Below are 24,217 nucleotides of genomic sequence, written 5' to 3' on the forward strand. Positions count from 1 at the left end.
GTGGTAGCAGTTTGTCATAGATGCTATTACTAAAAATCAACCTGCAGCACAGGATGGTTCGCTTTTGCAGAGGCCGATCTCTTAGGTTTGGATTCTGTAGTTCGCAGACGTTCTGTTTCTTATTTCCTCTGATGCTTTTCGCATCATGAAGCTTCTGTCAGCAGGTGCACGCAGCCGAAGAGCCTTACCGCACTCGGCTCAGGAGGCTGCGTTGCCATGGTAAACAAAACTGAACGGCAGAGAATCTCCAAGGCGACAGCTGCGATATTCGTGCAACCACGGAGTTTATTCAGTTACTTCATAAGCAAGTGAGGGACTTTGTATAAGAACGGCTGTAATTCCTAAACATTTAATACAAAATTTATGAAAAAATAAAGCTGAAAGTCTGCGCTTCACGTTGACTTGTAAAAAGGAAAGAGTAAAAAAAAAATTGACCCAACTCTGTTTCTTCCGTTTCACTGAAAATCCTGAACATTTATATTGTAAGTGAACTAGAACTGTGCCACCACGTGATCCAGCTCCATTATTTGTCTTATCTGACAATGTAAATGTACTGAACAGTAGTAATGAACACATGCACACATTCATATTTAGTTTCGCAGCTGTGACACTTTGCAGGATTGGCCACAGTAGTGCTGAATTATCACAAATAACAGGATTTTTACGCAAACTGTGCTCATGCGTCTCATCAGCTGGATAAAAGGGCGGAGGTTATCTGCACGCAGTGTCTTTACCACGTGGTCACTGTTAGCTATCGTGGGTCCAAATTGAATTGTGATACTAAAACTTTTACAATATCACAAATATTCGATTCTTTTTTCTTCTAAAGGATAAAATCACTTTTCCATTAACTTAACAAAACATTACATTTTTAAATCAGCACATAAAGCAGGGGCTGCACCAGAGACCTCACGGTTCTGCTCACAGCACAGACTGTTGTGTTGCCCGAACCATTAACATCGTCTCCGTTCACTGAACCGGCACGAACGACGTCAAGAGCGTGAAAGCGAAGCTGCTAAACGGCGTTCAGCCATCTTTATTTCATCTGCACCTGCGCTGTTCCTGCTGCGACAGGCCAAAAGGTCCACGCAGCCTCCCGGGTTATTGATCGGCCTCCGCCAATAACTGTCCCTCCCTACAGCCGCATTTCCTCAATAGATGGTCAATGCATCACGAGCATTATGAGCCGGCCTGCTGCTTGTCCTTTTAACCCTGCGGCCTGCGATGACCGTCACGTGAACTTTACTCGAACCCTTGCAGCGGGTCACGCAGCGGTCAAGGATCGGACACACGGGGAGGGGGGGACAACAGTACTTAATGACTTTATTAATAATATGATTTGAACATAAAAATAACATTAAAATAACATGTTTCGTCCTCGTTGACAACTTGCATCATACGGCCACATGGTGGCGTTGTAATGCCAAGCTTGTTATTTTCCTTTTTTGTTTTTTCAAAAATACCAAAATTGTTCTTCAGCCATCCAGTTCATTTGTTCTTCCCGCCATTCGTCGCTTCGACCTCGTACATGGATTCAGACGCCGCCCTCCCCCCTCCCTCGCCCCGCCCCTTTAAAAGAAAAATAATCAAACCCTTTATAAATACAGGCAACCCTGCCCCCTTGTCACAGACACATTATGACAACCACTGACACAGGAAACACCCCGTCTGCACATGCCCCTCCCTCCCGCCCCGCCCACCTCCACACATTATCAATGAACCATTTTCTCTGTTTTTTTTTTGTTTGTTTTGCTGCTTTTTCCTCATCCTCTAAAGATCCACACAGTAGATAATCTACCTTTGCTGTATTAAACACATATTATATATAATATAGACTCAGCTGAAATGCTCCACTCTCACAGCCCTGTGCACAGAGTTGCAAAGGGAAGGGACAGCTGGGGGGTTTCTCCCATCTATCTCCCATTCCCTTCTATAATGTTCCTCAACATTAACGATAATCACTCAGGCTTGTCATCTTTACTGCTTGCTGCAAGTTGCAGTTCATTAAAGCACATCTTCTGAGACAGATATTAATATTTAAGACAGTTTTCAGTGTTTTATGCAGATCCAAGCCAGAGAGGGGTTCAAACATTTAAACAAATAACAAACCAGGAAAAATGAATAGCACTTTAACTTCCAGAGCATCTCCTCCCACTTTGCAACTCTTGTTTCTCTATGTTGTGTTTCCTCAGGCTCAAGTTGTCCTAACGTAATAAAATGAAGATGACAGTCTACGTTTGGGCGCGCACATTTACGAACGTGCAGAAAACCCAAACTGGACACGACAGAAAAACAAACCGTTTTTCTTCTGCTGAACCAAAGTGTGGACTCCTCACGTCCCGCCTTGTGGTCCAGTTATTTGTACTCGGGGCAGAGGGTGAAAGTTTAGCTCATCCAGCAGTTTTGTTTTGTTTGTTTTTCACCCGCCCGCCCAAACACGTGCTTCTCGGTGTTCAGCTGTCATCAGAATCATGATACAAAACAAAAAAAACTAATTTTTACAGGGAACATCCCCAACATCTTATGCCTAAAACAGATCGACAGGCATGTTTGTGAATAATAGCGAGAACACATGCCAAAATAAAAGACAATTAAATAAGAAACAAATGGTTGGCAAACAAAACAAACTCAATTCATATTGTATTGCATGTAAATATTGTATAAAATCCTTAAAAATACAGTTTAGGTAACTACTTAAGTACTGAAGTCATCACAGCCAAAAGTGCAGAGGTCCATAAATAAAACGTTGACTGTGGGTACATAGTGGGGCTTCTCCCACTTAACTCACTGTCTCCGCCACGACCACAAGGGACCGAATGAGCGCCCGGTCAAAGGTCAGAGTTCATGAACTAGGACTTCCAAGTTCCCACATCGGTGCACAGAGGACAGAGAGGAAAGTTGTTCGTTGGAAATTCTCTCCCATCGCTGACAAACACGCAGGCAAGATGCACTATCGTCACTCACACGGCTGCAAAATTCACTCTCGGGCCTGAAGTTCTGCTGACAGAGGCACACCTCGGGAAAAATGAAGGTGGCGCAGAGGGAGGAAGAAGGGAGGGGCGGGAGGGGGGGCTACTGCAGGGCACATGAGGCGGCGTTGATGCCGGTTTTGATTTTGAGACATCGTCCGTGTTCGTGAGGCGTCTACGGTAAGGGCAGAGGGAGTGCGGCGCCGAGCCAGGCAGGCAACAGAAGGAGAGAGCGAAGTATTAAAGCTATCGGAACGTCAGGGCAGAAGCACAGGAAAAGGAAAAAGCGAGGAAGGAGATCAGTGGGCTGGTGTCTGAGAGAGCGTGAAGCCTAAAGGGGGCCACAAAAACCAACATCGAGGCCCCAAATAAGTCCAGAACTCGTGCTCAGTCCTGACTCGTTTGGGCCTCACAAAACTGGCTCCTGAATGTGTCGAGCAGACGTTTGTTCAGATTACGCAACAGGAAGCTACTCACGATCGAGAGTAGTGTCATTAATGTTCGATAAAACTGAAGATCCCGTTAGGGGGAACTTCTGCAGCAGCGTTATAGATATATAGAGCATAGACAGAGTCTGAGAAAACAAGTAAACGATATACAGTAAATACAAAGACTGTAAAGAGAAAACAATCAAACACTAGGAGCTAAAAATAAGAGTAGATATTACAGTGGACTCTATTACACAGAGTGAAGAAAGCGACATTTGTGCTTCTCTGGTGTGTTATGATCTTTTTACAGTACGGTTTGATGCAAAGAAAACTATTGCATACAAATGATTGGCCTTTAGTCCACCGCAGGAGGAGAAGGCGGAGCTTCTCCGACCTGGTGGGATGGTGTCTGTTAAATGCGGTCACACTAAACACGCCAGGATAGTTTTTGCCAATTCAATTAGAGTTAAATTGTTCAAATCACTGTGCAAAGTACTCTCAACCACACAAAAGCTCATCGTCGTTTACAGCAGTCGACCTCCATCATTCAACACCATTTCAGTGCGTCGACGTGCTTTCCGATGAACTTTTAAAGCGGGCGTTACTGATGATTGTCACTTCTGACTTTGTTCAAGTACTCTGTTGACTAGGTCCTGATCATTAATGCATAAATCACCACGGCTAGCACGCTTACCGGAGCTGAAGTAGGCTCACAAACACCAAAGATCTGGCTCGAAGCACCGCAGAGCAACGGGGAAGAAAATGAAAACCGCTCAACATAAACTTACATTATAATTAGATCAGATTATTGAAAGCCTTTAATATCAATATTGGCTTTAAAATAAACAAACTAAATACAGTCTAGTCTCTAATATCACTACCTCTGGGATAAACTATTTTTTAACATGTCTTAAATGTTTGAGATGTTGAGCGCATAAAGCCAATATGTTGATCACCATCATTTTTAAAGAGAATGAGCCACGCAGCGTACAGTCACTGATCCGATTAGTTAGAAGAAGCCAGCTTTGTGAGACCATCAGTCCGATTCCTGATGTAAAGACCAGCGTCTTTATTTTCTTGCATTCACATCTATTAGCGATGCCGTTCAAGTGCCTGGCGACTTGATATCGGACGCTTGGCTGTTAGCTGGTACGCTTAACGCTGCTTGAAGGAGGAGCCTATTGAACAGCACGCACTGGAAGGAACTACCACGCGTTAAAACACCTAATTCCAAAACTGGCCAACAAAATCTTGGCCGCCTTCTGAAAATTCCCAGAGGGCTCGATGAGTGGAAATCGATAAAAAGGGGCGACAGCCTACAGAGACACTGGAGAGAAGCAGGGATGGAAGCTATTAGGAAAATACTGGATAGTCAGGCATTCCAATTAATACTAGTTTCCCCAAGGGGAGGAGGGGGCTGGGGTGGGGTTCAATCTGTGTGGGCATGCCTAACAGAGTGCACCCCCTCCCCACTCACACACACATATACACACTGCAAGTCGCAGGAAAAAGGCACTAGAGTGGGGCTGTTTCTAGCCGTAGAAAAGTAAAAGCGATATACATTCATAGCTCACAGGTTTCTGGGAATAAATACACAAAATGCACTTGTAGAAAAATAAAATGTAAAAAAGCGTGGCCCCTATTTATTTTATTTTTTAATTTTTGGAATCAGGGAGACAAGTATGGCTACTTTTTCACGGCTTTTTAAACCCCCCCTCCCCCCATTTCTCCCCACCTTACTGTGCCCGACCCAACGCTTAAAAGGCAATTCAGGAGTGACCCTCCGCTGCTCCGGCTGCGAGCAGTCGAGCCCTTTCATGCACGCCGATATGGGAAGAAGGGAGGAGGTGGACGAGGGGGGGGGGGGTGAAGTGGAGGGATGGAGCGAAGGGAGGGGTCGCTGTTGGTAGGAGGTCAAGGCTCAGCTTTCAGTGCGAGGAAGGAGAGGGGGAACTGAGGAGAACGCTTTCAGATGTTCAGACGACAGAAAGCTCAGTCACGCACACATACAGCACACGTCTCAGTGTCTTCATGTACAGTGTTCAAAGCTGGAAGGACCCGGGAGGCAAACATGTGCGTGAATCTCGGTACCGCTTTGCTTTAAAGCCTCACGCTGAGCATTCGCGAGCACTGCAAATACTCAACAACTGGTTTATAACACACTATAATTACATATGAGGTTTCACACCCGCTGTTCAGATAGACGATGAGTATAATTCATTAAGAAAATGCCATGAACGGGACTATGTTACTCTGAAACGCATTTCTATTTTAAAAAAAGTGAAATATAACAGTGGTTGTCTAGTGTATGATCCTTTTCTCCTACAGGACGCCGCCTTTGTTAGTAGCTTAGAGTCGGGACTAAAAGGCTTTCTGGCTTTTATTTACAGGAGTTTCTAAGACGCGTGCGCCATCTTTTACTGCCACAGAGGGGAATGAATGAACTCAAGTGAAAGACCAGTCCCCAAATCTTTACTGCAGAGACCCAAACCGGGCTTAGAAAAACAAGTGGCAAAGAGCTGTCACACGTAATGAGCACAATTATCAGACCGGACCTCTCCGGTGCGCAGCGTTCTTCTAAAACGTTCTCGTCGTGTCAGATCGCGTGCAAACAGAGCAGCTAACGCTCTGGTGCGTCCGCCGCGACTGAGCCGGCATCACACCTGCAACCCTTGCCCAAACCACATTAGTAGTATTTTCAGTAAATGAATCTTTTACTGCTCTGAGTAACGTGTGAGAGGAAAACAAGAGAAGAAGAAAATGAAAGCTCGTCATTTTGCTCCTAAAACTGCTTCATGCATGAAAACCTCTTAAAACAAGAAGAACTAAAAGTCTTTATGGGCTTTAACTCCTAAACTCTGATCAATATGATAACACGAGGAAACACGCATCTGCTTACAACTACATTATAGTGTGTCACAATCCATTTGTTTGAGGTTTATGTGCCTATTAATGTTAAACAGGTGGCTAATAAAGTAAAGTGCTACCTTAATTCTTTATATGTTGGTGTATGCTCGGGGGAAGAATCAAACTGGCTGTTTGTGTTCAAGCAAACAGAGAGAAGTCAGTGACCACAAAGACAACATCTCCCCTTAAACCTCAGCAGTGCTCGGACACACACACACACACACACACACACACACACACACACACACACACCTCAAGAGTATGTCGAGAGAGAAATGAGCTCCAGCTGACAACGGGGGTGGGGGGGAAGAATCGGAGTGTTCTGCCGAGTAAGGAGTGTGCATGTAGAGGAGGAAGAGGAGGAGGGGGAAGTATTAGGTTTGCAGAGGCGGGAGCAATGAGGGTGCAGGAGGGTGGAGGAGGGGTTGTGGGGTGAATTCCACACCACTGCACGGACTCGAGACGAGAGATGGGTAGTGAAAATCCTGACTGCAGACGGAGTTCTGCCGCTCCGGCGTCTCCTTCCACGCCTCCCGCTGCTGCTCCTCCAGTTCTCTCCCCGGCGTCGAGCGTAGGTGGTGGAGTTGTGTCTTCGTGTGTGCTTGTTCGAAGGTTCAGTCAGTCCCACGAAAGAGCTGCGACAGATCCAGCTACCCGTCTCCTCTCGAAAGAGCAGACGCAGCGACGAGGCCGCCTCCGCCATCCACGGGCCGGCTTCCACTTCCTGTCACGTGGTCGCCTCCAGGTAGCTCTGTAGTTTGCGGACGGTGGACTCGTCCAGTGAAAAGAGGTCAAAGTCAAAGGTGGTGTTGGTCACATTGAAATGGCCCGTCTCCTCGATCAGGTTGACGATCTGAGAGAGAGGAAGATCAGTTAACGTCACGGCAACCGTTAGCACCGTACGCTCACAGAATCAGAGCATCACAGGGTGATTTAGCTTTGGCACGAACACACACCTGCTGCAGGACGTTACGCTCCCTTAATGCCATCAGTCTGCGGTGGAGGTCCACCAGTTCTTCTGTGTAGGCCTGCTCCATGGGACAGGAGGGAAAAGAGGAGAGAATAAAGTCCAAGGAGTTTAAAAATAATAATAATGATAATAAAGTGTTTAAGAGTCTTCCTACTCTGTCAGCACAAAATTGTGACTCTAGAGAGATTTTTCTTCTACATCGGGGAGATAAAGGACACATGCATGACATACACGAGACGAACATCTGGGAAAACTGGGAACTCCAAACTGATTCAGAGACTAGACGCATCAGTTCTGTCGTTATCAACCGATCAGTATGTTCCATCTTAGCTTTGTGGTAATCGATCCCAGCAGGAGGTAACAGCAGGAACAAAGAATCTCTTCTGCTTTTAGACGTTTAGTCTAAATGAGGTGCTGATGGGGGTTCAGTCACCACCTCAGCCAATAAATCTTCACGGGGGAATCTATAAAGGGTCGCATGTGTTCTCCAGATTTTGGGGGCTTTTAAATGCAGCATTTGCAGGTTTTAGACTCTCATACTTCACGGAGCAACATCTGGAAGATCTGGTCCCAAATCTTCAGCGGTGTAAGAAGCACAAAGATACAGCAGCCGGGGCAATAAATAAATAACTACCATCATGAGAAAAACACGAGTCTGATCAACATCGTGAAGTTAGTAACTCAAAGAGACAAAAACAATAATCTGTTGGTGCTGGACATGGATTTCTCTTTGACTGACACCATAACATGTTTAGAGGGACTGAAGTTTTGGACTCTTCCAACAAAATAAAGATCAGTTTACCAAACGCTACTTAAACATGACTTTAATCAACGAAGAAAGAAGAAAGATGTGTTTATGGGTTCAAAGGCCAGAGTCAGTCTGCATAGCTGGATGAATTTACTGGTCATTACTGCATCTTGAATCCATTAATGTGGCCCCCGAACGCTGTCTGAAAGCCTCGTGTGTGTGTGAGGTTTAGGCATAAAAAGTTTGATTTACCCTTCCTACCTTGTCGTATCCCTTCTTCATCACCTTCTCCGAGCGAAACGAGGAATCTGGGCTTTTTCGGACAGACACCTGCAGTTCAGAGACAACAGAAAAATGTAAAAGATGGTAAGAGAGGGGGGGGGCATACTGATAGAGAGGCAGTGATGAGACCACCTGCAAAAAAGGAGCAGGAATGCAAGTGCGAGCCAGGTGAATGGCTACAGACCGCTTTAAGCATCACCCTTAAACACACGGCCTGAATTATGGTCTACATCTATACTAAACTCACACATACAGAATGAAATCCCCAGAAAAGCAATAAACTCACAGCTTGTACTGCAAACCGCTCGTCCCACAGTGAGTGCGAACCAAACACACGACACAAGTAATGAGATTATTCTAATGAGACGACTCGTTAATAAAGTGTGCAGCAGAGTGAGGTCTGTGACTCACTTTGTTATTGGAGGAGCTGTGTTTCTGTGGGGGCGGGGCGGGGTCTCGACTGGGGCGGTGGGAGCCGTCGCTGCTGTCGCTCTCGCTGTCCAGGCTGAGTCTGACAGGGGTACAGGGCGAGGTCAGAGGTCAATGACATGCACACAGGCCTCGCACTGTCCATTGTAAGCAGAGTTAACCCTCGAGTAGAATTTGCCTTCTAACAACAAGAGAAAGTTAGGTGGGCAGACAGGTCTAGATATGACAGCCTGTTATTAGACTACGGTAACGCTTTTTGCACATGTAGCTACTCAGCACAACTATAAAAAGGGAAAAATGATCAGTTAATACGCTCCAACTTTGACTTGTTTGATGCATATTGTGCAGCTTATATTCTCCCGTAGACACAGTGCATATTCACCGCTTTATTTCTCCTTTTTTACAGGATAAAAATACTTTAAAAAGCATTAAAAAGCCCAAAACATTAGTATTTGTTTAATGGAATTGAAACATCAAGCATTAACATACATACCATGACTTTCCCACTAGCGTGTCATACATGTAAGCTGACTGATGATGACTTCTTCACTGATGTGCATGTTTCTGTCACTAATTTCTGTGTAGGAAAGCGTGACAGTGCAAAGAGTGGATGTGTTTTGGGGGACTGACCGAGAGTCGCGGTTAGGCGGGTTGGTTTTGATGGGCGTTTCTTCCTCTGAGGTGGAGTCATCATCATCGGACTCTTCAGACTGGATCTCCTCCACCATGGATCGCAGGGGGCCTGAGCGACGAGTCACACAAACCATCATCTTCCATCATTCTCAGCACCCAAAATTTGTATAAGGTCTAAATTTGCTCATTAAATGAAATAATCGTATCTAATGAAATTCTATTTTTATGTGAAATGGGTCGTAGTTGACAGAACCGTACCTTGTCCTTGTTTCTGTCCCGGCTCAAAGTCAGAGTCTGAACTGGAATCTGAACTGGAGCTTTGAGTGGAAGGACTGGAGGGAACCGACGGCTGTAAAGAGAAGGAGGAGAGATCAACGAGTCCATGGAGAGACAACAACGACACTCATGGGACCGAGTATCAGATGGGCTCACGATGTAATGATGCATTGTTTTTTCTTTTAAATGGACGGGTAAGACCTCAGTCTGTTCAAGAGAAACTAACGAATTTTTCACATCAAACATTTTCCCGTTTCAAAGCTTGACTGAAGCGACCGTCTCGTCCTCCTACCTCTGATTTTGACGATGCTTCATCCTCTGAATTCGACTCTTCCGAGTCTTGTAGTTTCTTGGCCTCTTTCAGTTCCTGCGTGTCGTTTTTGCTTGGGAACCAGCGACCCTTCTCCTTCGGAGGCTTCTTCTCAGCGTATGACTGGTTTGCTGCGGACGAGGACGATACACGGGGGGAGGTTCCTGTGAAGGCCCCGCTGCCGGTGGGCCCCTTCGGCCCCTCGGAGCTGGCCTTCTTCTGCTTCTTAGCGCTCGGTTTGGGAGACTCCACCGTGGACGGTCGTTTCCCCGGTGCTTTGGGCTCCGGCGGCCCTCCGCCACCTCCTCCCCCGCCTCCTCCGCCGCTACCGGCCCCCCCTCCTTTCGGAGACATTCCCTCCATCTTTGAGTCCTTCAGTGTGATTTTAGGCTCCTTGAAGGCCGCCTTGGGGAGGACCTTTACTTCATCTTTCACTTTGATGTCTGACGGCTTTTTTGAAGACGAGGAAGAGGAAGGATCGCGGCCAGGCTTGCTGCTTCCGTCTCTATCGTTGTCTCCTTTTGAAGCAGCTTTGCTCTCAGAGTCCTTGCGTGGCCGCTCTCGGTGCTCCTTGGTTAACTTGTGTGGTTTGGGTCCTTTGCTGCTGCCTCCACTTCCTTCTTTGCTGGGTTCCTAGAGAGAGAAACAACATCATCATCATCGACTCTTCTCCTATTTGGCTCAAACCGCCACAAACAGAATATCAGCTCAGCTGCCTCGAGTACAAACGCACCGTGTCCTCCCAAGATTCCCAAATCAAGCCTTTCCAGTCTGGCATGTAATCACATTACATGTGACTGTCTCAGTAATTAGTAAACAGAATAACATCTGCCTAACAGCTGTATGAAGTTCACCATCGCTCAGAGCTGAATGAGGACATCCTCAGTTCCAGTCCCAGCATCTTAGTCTTTAATAGGCTCGAGATCTTAGCTGATTCTATTAGCTAGTTATAACTGTTAATAAGCAAGGCTATGTGGAGCTGCTGCTGATGGGAATGTCGTTAGCGTCGCTGGAATCCGATTAGCGTGAAACGCACTGAAACGTATTGATGGTTTGAAAGAAGGAAGTTATAATTTAAGGGGTTTTTGTAACTTCAAAACAATGAAGGTACGTACTACAAGAAAAGGCTTTTGTGTTTCTGTTCAAGGAGTGAAACTATGGAACAAACTGAATATGGAATTAAAGCAATGTCCAAACATAAAACTGTTCAAAAAGAGTTATAAAAATATGATCTTCTCGATCTATAAAGAAAAGGAAAATATTTAAATTAAGTGAATGTCTCTATTTAAAAACAAACAAAAAATTCATGATGTGATATTATAGTATATAGTATATCAGAAATCTGTTCACTATTTTTATTACAAATTATATCAGTAAGGAAGCTGACTAAATATTCACTGATAATTTATGGGACAGGGGTGGGATTAAATAAGTGTATACTTCTTCCCACTCCCTTTCAACATGTAAATTAATCAGAATGTTTTTTTGTATGTAATTTGTATAGTATATTTTTTTTTCTCTCATTTCTTTTCTAAATGTACTTGTATATTGTTCACATGTTGAAATAAATTACCAATTACCAAAAAATGGTGCTGGACAAATGTGATACGTGATTTGTCGCAGCAGACGAAGCGTACGGAAAATCAACGATGGCTCCGTTTCTAGTGAGCTTCGGAAACAACATTAGCCGCCGCCCCCCACAACCTCCAACATTTCCAAGTTTGACTCGTGCAGCTGTGGACCACCTTTAGCAGGGTTTCTACTTGTTTAGGTTGCTCCCTGCAAGACCAATTGCAGATGGCGTTACCGTTGACGTCACACTTTTACACCGTACAGCAGTCTTCAGTAGAAGACTGTCATGCACTGCAAAATCCTAACAATTCTCAGACCAAGTTTATTAATAATTTTATAGAGTAGGAAGCAAAGTATGAAGAGAGAGGAGGTGAGAGACACAGGTCTCAACAACCTCAACAGTGCTGCGTATCGTCAGGTGCTGCTGAAATACTTAGTGGGCACTGGGCGCGCCAAGCAGAGCGAGTTCATGGGATCATTGGTCAAGCCATCGGTTTTAAGGTGATAATTTTCAGGTTTCTTTCAAACTTCTGACCCCACATAAGTTCATCACTACTGAGTGGTGAAGGAAAAACCAGTCCGAGTGCAACAAGCTGACATTTCTGTCTGATCTCAACAAATAACCGAAAAGGTGTATAAGTGACTCTGACCAGCAGATACTAACCAATTCCTGAGTTTGTGCCAAACGTGAATAATTTTCCTCAAAGAGCTGCTGAGACATCGGTCGTGAGAATGGGGCAGAAAAACACATCGTCAACCCCGAAGCATATTTCCTCAGCCACAGCTGTCACTGGCACGGAGGCATAAAAATGCAAATGTGCAAACAAACGCGCCACAGAGTCACCAGAGCGGCTTTTAATAGAGCTCTGGCAGGCAGCGCCCACTTATCAGCAAACAGTTTTACAGCTTTTTCAAAGTGACACTATTAAAGTTGATGCACACATTAGAGCTTTTATCATACTGTTAAAAAACTGGAGAAAAAGTGCGTCTTCGGAGACTTCCTGCGCCGAGTTTTTCCGTGTCAGCAGATGGACACAGCTGGATGAAACCATTCCAGCTCGAGCTGGTGCTCAGCAAACATCCACTCATGCCACGATAATCATGGGACTGATGAAACGTGCATTTCTATGTCGAAATAAAGACGGACATTCGTTTGCATGCGTGCCACAATGGTGAGGCTTTAACAAATGACTGCGTACGAGAAGAACACAGGGGCCTGTTATCGCTTTATCAGCTCCTTATTTTATCAAGAGAGAAGGAATAGACTTAGAAAGACAATCTCCTGCCCCACTTTTAAGAAAGACCGTACCAGGTCAGTTCTGTGCTGGCCTGTGAGCTGGCAGAGTAAACGTAAAGGGATCAGTTTCCCGTTTTCTTCTGATATCCCTCCTTTCCTGGCAGGCTGAGTAATTCTGCATACAGATGCTCAAAAACAGCTGGTAGTGATTAGAAGTCTGAGTCAGGCTGTTTTGAAGGCTGATTTAATGATTTTGTTAATGTCTTTTACCCAGACAGTGTGTGTGTTTTTAGAAAATGCAATCGTTGGAGTTGACCAATAAAGCCGATTATAAATTTAAGATGAATGAGAGAGGTGCAAAGAGAAAATAAAACGGTCTAGCGGGATCATTTCTTCACCAACCTTTGACACGTGAGAGGTCTTGGTCTTCTTGGGGTCTGAGAAGGCAGAGAGGGGGATGGTGGGGAGCATGGGGTAGTCTGGGCTTGGCCTTGACATGGCCTCCGCCCCCTCGGGGACCACCAACACCTGAAATTCAAAAAAGAGGCTTTAATAGGTGCAAGCTCTGAGAACTGAAGCAAAACACATGTTCATTTTCCCCGATAGATTTATAAGTGGGCTTTATACGTGAGTTTGGAAAGAAAATCAAACCGAATCAGTATAAAAGATAAGAAATGTATCATAGATGAATTTTATTTTATGTGCAAATAAAAATGTATTAAAGCATATACTGAGGAAGACGCGCTGCAGCAGCCGAGATACAGAAACAGCGAAAAGCAAAGCTGATAAAGACTGTCCTCACTTCCTGCAGCTCAAGTTTGATCAATTTCCAATGAACTGAGTGTTCATAGTGTGCAGCACCTTAAATGTACAGCTACTCTGGGCTCGGAGGTTAATGGCTACTACAGCATTTACACATCTACACCATGGAGTTACATTAACCTCCTAGGACAGGGGTGTCCAACTCCAGGCCTCGAGGGCCAGGGTCCTGCAGGTTTTAGATCTCACCCTGGGTCGACACACCTGAATCACATGATTAGTTCATTATCAGGCCTCTGGAGAACTTCAAGACATGTGGAGGAGGTCATTTAGACATTTAAATCAGCTGTGTTGGATCAAGGACACATCTAAAACCTGCAGGACTCCGGCCCTTGAGGCCTGGAGTTTGACACCACTGTCCTAGGACACAATTTTAAATATGCAGAAACAAAAATCAGGTAAATAAATAAAAAATAATCATGTAATTCTTTGTTTTTACATCCATCAGGTCTCAATCAGCCCAAACAGCAAAAAGAAATTAAAAATGCTATGAAAGAGTTCGGTTCTTAGGAGGTTAAAATGAATCTCTGACGTGAGGTCACCTAAACAGGATCACATTATTCAGCCAAATTAAAGATATTTTTAAACTGTATAAAAATCCCTTCATTAGCCAAAGGGGGAAACAGCAGGGACATAAGAGTCAAAAGCTATTTGATCAGTAACACTGCAGCATTTTCAAATTATAGAATTGATTTAAATAATGTAACAACGTAACAATTTACAGCATATGTGGATTATTTAAGTTTACACAAGGTTTTGATAAAAGTCACACTTTCTTATTTATCAGCCGCAGTGCTGACTAAACCGATTCAGCGTCCTCGTGTTCACACAATCCCCTATTTAGCGTTCGGGCAAAGGAGTGTGTAACATCCCAGCAGCTCCCGATCTCTCTCACACACACACACACAAAAAGAGCACAAAGAAGAAGAAACATACTTTTCAAAGTGAAATCTCAGGGTTTAATTCCTTCTAAGACCCCTTTTTAAAGTAAATCAATGCTTTTTAAGACTTTAAGTGATCTCCTCAATGCGGGTTATCTGCGGCTCTTAAAGGATTAAAATGGGAGTCGAGAACAGGAAAAAAAACACTTCGAGCCAACAACTCCTCCCACGTTAACGCTAAAATACAGTGTGCCGCACTCGCTACTATTAGCGTCTGATATTCACTTTGATCAGCCATTTAGCTCTCAGTCAGTCAGCCTGGCTACGAGCCAAAGTGTCAGGCAGCCTCACCCCTCCAGCTTTGATCAGCTTTCTCCTGAATTCTTTGGTGGGGTTGTTGAAGGTGAGCTTCTCACAGCGCAGGTGGTTGACTGGTGGGTTGCCCTCCAAGTTAAGGAAAAGGTCGTAGTTGAAACACACTTTTTTGGGCTCCTCCTGAACAGGGAGAAGAATGAAGGTTTTAAAAGTCCTTACACAGCACGTGTGGCACTCAGTCATAGACATTTCACAACGCACAATAAAAGCTGAATGACTGCACCGTCAACCCGGAAAGTCAACAGAACAGAGACAATGCTGGAGCTGGAGCACTGATAAGAAACATTCCTGAGGGAAGCTGTACAGCGGCGGAGCGGAGCGACACAGGCACATGCATTAGGTCACTCTTCAAAGACTTTATAAATAAAGTTTTTTAAGTAACCGCGATGATGGCTTAATGGTAGCTAATATTTACTTTCCTCTTCACTTTCCTTCAAGTCTTTTCTGGATCATCCTGACAGATTCGTCTCATTGTTTACAGAAGCTACTCGCACTTAAAAGGAGGATGTTGCAATTTTGGAAGCAGTTGAAAGGTTTAACATTACAAAGGACTACAGAAGATGATGGCACACTAATGTGCACAGGCCCTGTATCGTAATGCAAGCAGAGCGGTTCCTCCATCGTTCTTCTCAATGGCTGACATAAAGATGCCGGTGCTGTGACTAATAGAAACAACTGTTTCCACACCAGACGAGCCTTTCACTAACACAGGACTGCATACGAGCATTTCTCCTAAAGTGAAACGGATCCTATAACACGGCTTACCACAGGAGCGCACTCTGCTGCAACATCACTTTAAGGTGCTACAGATTTGAATCATTTAACATTCAGGTAATCGCATTACTTTAAAGTACAAGAGTAAGATATCTGCCCTTATGTCAAATTAAAAACCGACAGTTTCGAGTTACTATATCACAAATGGAGCCACAACAAACGCGATTCAATGCACCAGATGTCAGCACACCTTTCATTACTCTAGTTACTTTTTGCCTGCCTTTAAAGACATCGTTGCTTTTCCCTGTAAAATATTTTAAAAGTGTCAGCTAGCACACTCGGGTACTCTGAGAGCAGGCTCTGCATCGCCATCGGGGATATTCCTTCTTACGAGCTCCTGGAGGCCGAGAGTCATCCAGCCAGTGTTTTGGTACGTCTGCAGCAAATAATAATACCATCCATAAACGTCACCTTCCTAACGCCTTTGCACTTGTGCAGTCACCTGTAATCACACGCCCAGCCCACGCTTCAGTCAGAGTGCACACACTGTGGTTCTAGATATGACCGAACAAATTTATCTAGTGCTCCAAATATTCCCCGCATCTCTCTTCATGCAAAGGCTATTTTGGCAGTTTTTATGACATGTTGTTTATATGCAGGTCTTTTGCAAGTCGGATCTGTGCAAACTCTCAGAGCACCCATGATGCCATTTTAAGAGGACAGCCACCACAAATCTGATCTGATTAGCTGTCCTGAGGCTCTTTAATAGAACTATTGATTAAAAGCTTTCATCTCATGATGACTTCAAATCCTCCAGCAACACTTTGTCATGTGGAGCCATGATCTAGACGTGCAGAAAGACACGGCTAACAAGTCCAGAATGGCTCATCTTATAATCACGCGTGTGCAGCCGATCTAAGTGGAAATCACAGGCGTACTTAACTTAGTTTAATAAACTACAGGTTTGATAATTGCTTGCCAGTAATCACTGGTTACTCAGCTTTGGGGGGCTCTGCTTCCAGTCTAATCTTTCTAACGTCTACCTTAGATTTTCCATAAGAGGATAGAAAGTAGCCCAGCCTTTAATTAGTCAATTATGTGATCATTGAGAGCTGATACTTCTGATTTATAGTGTACATATTTTTCCACCAGAGGTTCTGAACCATCACTGCCTTTATACGGCCACAAGTAATTGCATTACTCCTGGTTTAGACGGTAACTTGATTACGTTCACATCAAGTAAAAGGGAAACCCAGTTTTCTCTATCAAGTTAAGGAGTTAACCAGATTAACATGAGTATCGCTGGAAAAGCCTGATTTCTCCTTATATGCTGCATTCCTGTGAGAGTGTAAAGGCAGCCTTAAGTCCCATTCAGACTGAGATGCATCTCTAAGGGAGGTGATTGTGTCGTTATTTGCAGCGGTCAGTGATTTTTTTACCTCCCCCCCAGTTTTCCTGCAGATCTCTGCAGAGCATCACAGATTTTTCTCTCTGCTTTTTCCTGTTTTAACCATTTTAGCTCAGCCACGTGTAAAAATGAACTTTTAGAAAAACTAACATTTTCTAATGCATTCAGGTATTCTCACCTTGTTCTTGAAGTAAACCTCAATAGGCATGAGGAAACCTGCGTAGCCCGACTCCTCCACTTTGTACGGAGGCTCCTTGCATACTGCAGAGAGACAAATATGTTTTTTAACCCCCAATAAAGAAAATAAATAATCCACCGACTGTAACAAACTCTGTCGAGGTCACAATATGCCCGGATATTTTCACATTACTTAATTTAAAGGGATGCAAAAACAAAACGGCGGCACAAACTAGTGAGAAGCATGCTTTTATTCTGATAGGATTGCGTGTTTTTAGCATTAAATGATAGTGGACTCATAATTGGCGTAAAGAGAAAATTACAACAATATTCCTACTGGGCTGTCACAGCGGTACAGTTTATCTTTGTGCTGCCTGCCCTCACTCTGACCTCCAACAAACAACCTCATTTCAACATTTAGAAATCTGATCAATTTCTCACGTGTCATATGTAACAGGAAGAAATGTGTCATCTGTATAAAATCACAAAAAGGAGTGAAAAACAAAACTGTTTCCCTCTCAAAGATTCGGTGCCTTTTCTTTTAAATCACCGGCTGTTTTCACTGTGTGGGATTTTAAAATAAACTGGCAGAGAATGAAAATGTGTGGTTGTGTGAATGTTTACATGTCGTTATTGCTCTGTCCTACCTCTCTTGGGTTTGGGGAAGCTCTCGTGCAGGCGGAAGACAACCTTCTCTACAAAGTGCTGGATGTCACCAGTCTCTGGGCCTCGGACAAACACCATCCAGTCGTGGGTGAAGCCTTCTGATGTCACCTTCTTCCTTAGCTGAGCTCGGTGGCCCAACTCTAGTTTTACCTGCACAGTGCACTGAAAAGAGACAGAGTACTTTAAATACCAAGAATGAAGGCGTTCAATTCAGTTTTATTTACACAGCGCCAAATCACAACAACAGTCGCCTCAAGGCGCTTTATATTGTACAGTAGATCCTACAATAATAGATACAAAGAAAAACCCAACAATCATGTGACCACCTATGAGCAAGCACTTTGGCGACAGTGGGAAGGAAAAACTCCCTTTTAACAGGAAGAAACCTCCGGCAGAACCAGGTTCAGGGAGGGGCGGAGCCATCTGCTGTGATTGGTTTGGGTGAGAGAAGGAAGACGGGATAAAGGACAGGCTGTGGCATGGGAGCAAAACCATAATTTCAGGTATTGTAAAAAAAACAAAACAAAACACAGATTTAAGAGATTGAGAAACTCATACTGACATTTTGTCACGTAGAAGTGAGAAAAGCACAGAAAATTAATCCCTTGAGATTTTTATGGGATGAAAGCAACCTGAACTTTACTGGCTTCTGCCTACATTTCCAGGCAATACTGTCACTCAGGTCAGTTTTTATTCATCAGCCAAAGTCAAGGGGCTTTAAATCTATACAACACAGGACACAGACAGGATAAACAACCTAGTTTGCAACCAACTAATAATCAGCACTTTATTTTCTATGCAACTTTCTTGTTTTCGGTTTTCGGAGTCAGCGAAAAGGTGAAAAAATAAATACATAACGCTGAGCAGACATTTTCCATTGTCTTGTTAGAGGACTAACCATCTTTTGATTTGGACCTAACTCATTTAAGAAGCTTGTTAAATGTCATCTGTGCTGGAAAAGTGAGGCCAACTCAAATAATATCTGTCCGTCCATCCATATTTCTTAACCGCTGTCCAGTACGCCCTCGACAGTCTATTGCAGAGATAACAGACTCATAATCACACTTACATCTATTTCAGAATCACTGATTAACCAATCATGCATGTCTTTGGACTACGCAGGCACACGGGTACATGCTCCACACAGAAAGACCCCCAGCCGGCCGGGGGTTCAAACTCAGGAGGTGACAGCATTAAATGCACCACTATGTGACCCACAAATTAAAATTAATTTTAAAACAAATCTGCGGTAGTTTATCTGTTCTTATGAAGAAAGATCTGAGGATGAAAGGAAAGCCCTTCTTTGCATTAGATCTGAGGCAGGGGGTTTCTAAGGATTGATATCACAGATTTATGATAAAGGAGAAGGTGCTTTTGGCAGCACCTTTATTTCTGAACGTATCACCACAGAGAGACATCTGCATGTGTGATTGGGCCTGATTTACACCGAATGACCTTCCTGATCCAGTCCTCCCATTTATCCAGGCTTGGGACAGGCACTAAGGTCGTGACCCCTGAGGCTGGGTTTGTGTAGCCTCCCAGACTCAAACCACACTTTTTTTTTTTTTCACATGCAAGGTGAATGTGCTAACTGCTAAACTGCTCGATTAATGATTAAGAAGAAGAAAACAAAAACAGCTCACACAGTTTTAAGTTGGTTTGACATACTCAGATTTTTTTGCCTTTAACATCATTCAGTACTAGCTTACACTAAAGTACCCTACTAGCAAATAAAGAGGAAATAAATACTAATGGAATAGTTCATTCATTTTTATATTTTACTAACAAATAGTTTAATAGCTTAATAAAACTCAGCATCACTGAACACAGCAAAGATTTTCAGTCAGTTTAACAACTACAGCCAGACTTTGTCGGCCATCTCTCCTCTGTGCTGTTCCCATGTTTCTGTAACATCATAATGAATCTCTGGGTTTCCGACACTTGGCTAAACAACAGCTTTTGCTTTGGGCCTGAAAACATTGCATCCAACTGCAAAACCATTAAATACGATTAAAACTGGAAATCTTTCATTTTTGGGGCGATGACGTCACCGTGACCTTTAAACAAACCCGCTTACCTTTACTTCAGTTGTTTTATAGAGTCGGCTATTAATCATAACAACTGTCTACAGATTTTAAGTCAATTATCAACTGCATTACAATCGATAATGACTGTAAGTCAAAGCCCCGTGCTATTGGCTGCATCCCGGTCCCTGGCAGTGACAAATTACAGCAGCAAAGACACCTTCCAAGCTGAGGTAGCTTATGAAATAAACATAAGCAAAGCCAGTTGTAAGATTAATCCACGGAGCAATTATTCATTGGGTCGCGATTCCACCTTGAACAAAACCTCTGAATCTCTCGAGTGTTAGGACTCGACACTCGAGTGGAAAGGGGCCGGACAGAAACAAAGCCGGACTCATGCAGGGACGCTCCCAGTGGAATGGGAGTGATTAGGTGCCCGAGCAGAACAATCTCAAAAGGTTTGTCCAGAAGAGGGTCGCGTTGTTGGGCCACAACTGTCTGCCAAGAACAATGACAGCAGCGGGCCACGCAAGTGACACAGCGCTGGTGGAGATAGAGCGCAGGAGGGGAAGCGAGGGGTGGAGGCGGGCGGGGGACAGAAAGGCACTTTATGTCCAGGGGAGGACTGAAGAATGTGGGGATTTGGCCCCTGCACCGAGGAGCTCGTGAGCTGGGACCGAGCGGGGGGATTAGAGGGGACAGGATTGAGATGAGCTGGTCTGGCACTCCCCAGCACGAACGCACACAAACACGCACACACAAACAGGCATGCACATACACCTCCCCGCCTGGCGCTCTGCCCGGCCATTCTGTGGCAGTAATGCCCTTAAACTCCAGACTCCACCACACCCACAGCGAGCTGCCATGGACTCCCTCCAATCATCAGTGCCCCCCCTCCCCCCGAGGAGCTGGTTTAAAAAAAAAAAATTAAAAAAAAAAAATCAGGGTTGTGATAAGCAAACATAAAAATCAGGATGACAACGAGCCAAAGAGGAAGATGCTGATTGTGCTTCAGAAACACACAAAAAAGAATGAGCGCTAAAATTAAGTGATTTCAGTAACAGGTAAAGTTTAAAAACATTTAAATATAAATAAAAACTAAAACAAGGGAATTTGAGGATTTCTTCATTCTCTGATATTATGATTGATCCTTTAGCAAAATGAAGAATCAGAGGAAAAAATCTCTTCTCACAATTTTTAAGCAGAAAAAAATTGACAGAAAAAAAGCAATTGGCTCCAGGAGTGTGTGCAATATAATAATAATGAAACGAATTAAGAGAACGAGACAGAGAACCCCGTCCCGAGGTAAGCAGTTAATTAGCTGATAGTCAGAAAATGAGTGCAAGTTTTTGATGACTAAAAAGATCAATCAAAACATTTTCGAGTCCATATCAATATTCTCCCGTTTCACCTTCTGAATTGAGAAATATTTTCTCATTTGTTTTGACAATAAACTGAATATTTTTGTGGGGTGATGGCTGACATTGCAAGTCATCTGACACCACTACCTTGATTATTAGACTGGATCATTTTCAGACTCATCATTTAAGAAAACAATCGGCCGATTTATTGATAACGCCGTAACACGATGAAACAAGAAGTGTACTCTTCCATTAAACACATTTTGTTGGTGCAGTTGCAGGAAAGTTTACAATTAACATCTATTTTTATTATCAGTTAGTTTATAGATTTATTTTCTTCAGTTGTTAATTGATAAATTAAGCTAATCTCTGTCGTCTACACATTTCCAAATCTAAGGTGACATATTCAGATGTTCCTCTCTATGAGCAGTCCCAAACCAAATCAGAAGCAACGAAAATTTCACCACAACATTCAAGATGATTTTGAATATACAAAAAAAGAAGGAAAAAATTCCTCTAATATTTAAACAGTTTAAACTTTATGACAACAAGAAGCCAGAATTATGAAGACACGAAATGAACTCAACACTGGTGCAGATACACAGGAACCAGAGTGTCAAACAGTTTAGTTCTACTAAAATAAGCTGGGCAAACAGGCGTGTGGAGACACAGTTATTCAGCTAACTTCCATCAAAGCCAAAGCATGGGATAAAATAAATAAATAACACAAAGCCACCGATATTGAAATGATGCGTGCATGCCCCCTCTCTCTTTCACTCACACAGTGCTTCAATTGAGGGGAAATACAAATTTTGGCAGACACACTGGCTCCCATGAAAACAATGAACTCCCAGCTGCCATGTAAATAACACCCCTCATGACCGTGTTAATCTCTTCCAGCAAATGAACGATTAAAATAAAAGTCAGAAAGTTTGCCTGAAAGGGGACGAACAAGCGCGCGACACCAGTTGTCTTGTGGGGATGCTGAACTCTTTCCCCGTACTGCACAATCTACGAGATAACGTGGATAGAGGTGAAACAGTTACTTGTACTGGAAAATGGTCAATCCCTGGGAGCCACAGGGGAGTCACAAATAGCCTATCTGCAGCACCCAAAGAAAACAAGTGAGCATTGGAAATAGGGTGTGCGAACGAGCGTGTGAGGATTATGAAAAGCTGCACGACCACTCATCCTGTCATCTCAACTGCAGCGTTCATGCCACAAAGATCAGAGCACGAGAGAAGAGAAAAAAAGAGGCTCCTTTGCTATCCACACAGAAAGCTGTATGACTAATCAAGCTGCTATCCCGCTGCTAATGTCATGATGTTGGACTATGCAATAAATTGAATTCCCCATTTTTAGTCTAAACTTGATCCTTCTCTGAGTCTGAAAGAGCAATTTAAACCTAATGAGATCTAGTCCAACAACCTTGCAAATATATCTCAGTGTTCTGAAGTGCATTTGGATCAGTGAGGCCAGACATACTCACTACAAACACTTTTAGGAACAAAGCAACTCCGTTCAATGGGAACACACTACAAAATGACATCGGTGTGCCCTTGATCAAGGTAGAATTTGAATGTGTACACATGAAATGCCAGTGCGTGTGATATTTGTGTAAAGTGTTTGGAAAAGCTATTTGCAAATCTTGCCTATGTAACAAAGGTAACATGCGTAGCACAAGTACAGCTAGAGAAAGCATTTAACTTGTAGCAGGAGACTTCCTCTGGATGCACTAAAACTTCAAAGGGGCCAAAGCTGAGCGGAGACCCGTTCCAAGAAAGTGGCTGAGCCACTTTCCATGGGTGTGTGTGGCCTAGCCATCTGAAATAAGTCCTGAATAGCCTCGGGCATTTTGAGAGTAACCCATTCAGCAGCATCTACTTTACAGTTAGCAGATATGTAATTTGGTTTAGCCCCTTTTCTGTTTCTGTGAAATAAATTAGGTACCTTTTTATGGTGTCATAAATTTTAACTGCGCAAATTTATATGTGGATTGCACAAAATGTCGAGGCACGACACTTCAAGATCACAAAGTTCACAGACCAGCCTTTAAAATTATGTTTTATACTGAGGATTCTCTGCTTTATAATAAGCAGCAAATCTTTACTGGACTCAACATTTGCCACACACGGAGCCTGTCAGTTTTTCACCATGCCACACGAAGGTGATGACCATTAAACATTAACCAAGTGCTGGCAAATAATGCAGACACTGCATGATGTACGCAGATTGCTGGTTTTATTTGCTTTGTATGTTAAGGTTTCAGGCCGCTGGCACTGGAGACAACACCCGCCTCTCCAGGTTTCTCTCTCCCGGCGCCTTGTAGCGACTCCTTAGCTTTTAGCCAACGGCCGACACTGTCCTCATAGGTAGATTAGCTTAGCTCGGCGGTACAAAACCTCGACTTGAGACTGGTCTTCGTGCTGTTTAATGTTGTGCATGTGCTGTTTAAAGCCAGCAAAGCAGTAGCTGTAGCTCTCTTTGTGTGCCTGGCTGTGGCTAGAGCTATGCAGCGGTACTGACTGAATGGTGTAGTAGACTGAGCTCAGCTAGCGGTAAATACCGATGTATGAGTGCCCAGCTAGCATAGCTCCAGAGCCAAACAACTACGAGTTCATTAGCAGCAGGAGCATTTTTTTCTTCTGGCTAGCAGAACAGAGGATTCATTCCTGACCAGCCAGCGCTTAGCCTGCTGCCATTTACAGCCTGAAAAGTTCATATAGCATCGGGAGACACAAAAGCCACTCTACCTGGTTCTCCATGTTTCTCTGGCCTCAGTGAATGATGGATATATTTACAGCGGCGTTAGTGGAGCTTCTACCCAGCCTCGTCTACTCATTGTGTGTCTATCCTTCTGCCCAAAGCGGAAGGCAGACGGCTCCCTCCCCTCGCAGACGGCATCTGGCAGGCTACCAAAACAGAAAGCTCTCTCAGCCAATAGGAGAACGGCAAATGGAAGCGCTCTTGAAAGGAGCCAACCAGCGATCGCCAAAGGCGGGCCAGTCCCCGAGCTGCAAATACAATTAAA

General features: G+C 43.9%; 1 protein-coding gene across 2 annotated transcripts; it reads right to left on the reverse strand.

Annotated features, from left to right (window-relative positions):
• Positions 1-1,295: 1,295 nt before the first annotated feature.
• On the reverse strand, positions 1,296-24,100 carry mllt1a (MLLT1 super elongation complex subunit a). 2 transcript variants are annotated; one of them, XM_082510173.1, is made up of 12 exons: positions 23,940-24,100; positions 17,783-17,963; positions 17,137-17,219; positions 14,813-14,956; positions 13,164-13,289; positions 9,935-10,585; positions 9,625-9,715; positions 9,364-9,475; positions 8,716-8,815; positions 8,284-8,352; positions 7,261-7,332; positions 1,296-7,157 (listed from the first exon to the last, which is right to left on the reverse strand). In XM_082510173.1, exons 1-12 carry the CDS (start codon positions 23,949-23,951, stop codon positions 7,032-7,034), a joined length of 1,767 nt encoding a protein of 588 aa, XP_082366299.1. In that variant the 5' UTR covers positions 23,952-24,100; the 3' UTR covers positions 1,296-7,031. The 2 variants fall into 2 exon arrangements, with proteins under 2 accessions (XP_082366299.1, XP_082366298.1); XM_082510172.1 differs by having other exon boundaries at positions 8,275-8,352.
• Between the last annotated feature and the right edge of the window lie 117 nt (positions 24,101-24,217).

The sequence above is a fragment of the Aulonocara stuartgranti genome, assembly GCF_965226115.1.
Source record: "Aulonocara stuartgranti genome assembly, chromosome: 17".
NCBI lineage: Eukaryota > Metazoa > Chordata > Actinopteri > Cichliformes > Cichlidae > Aulonocara > Aulonocara stuartgranti.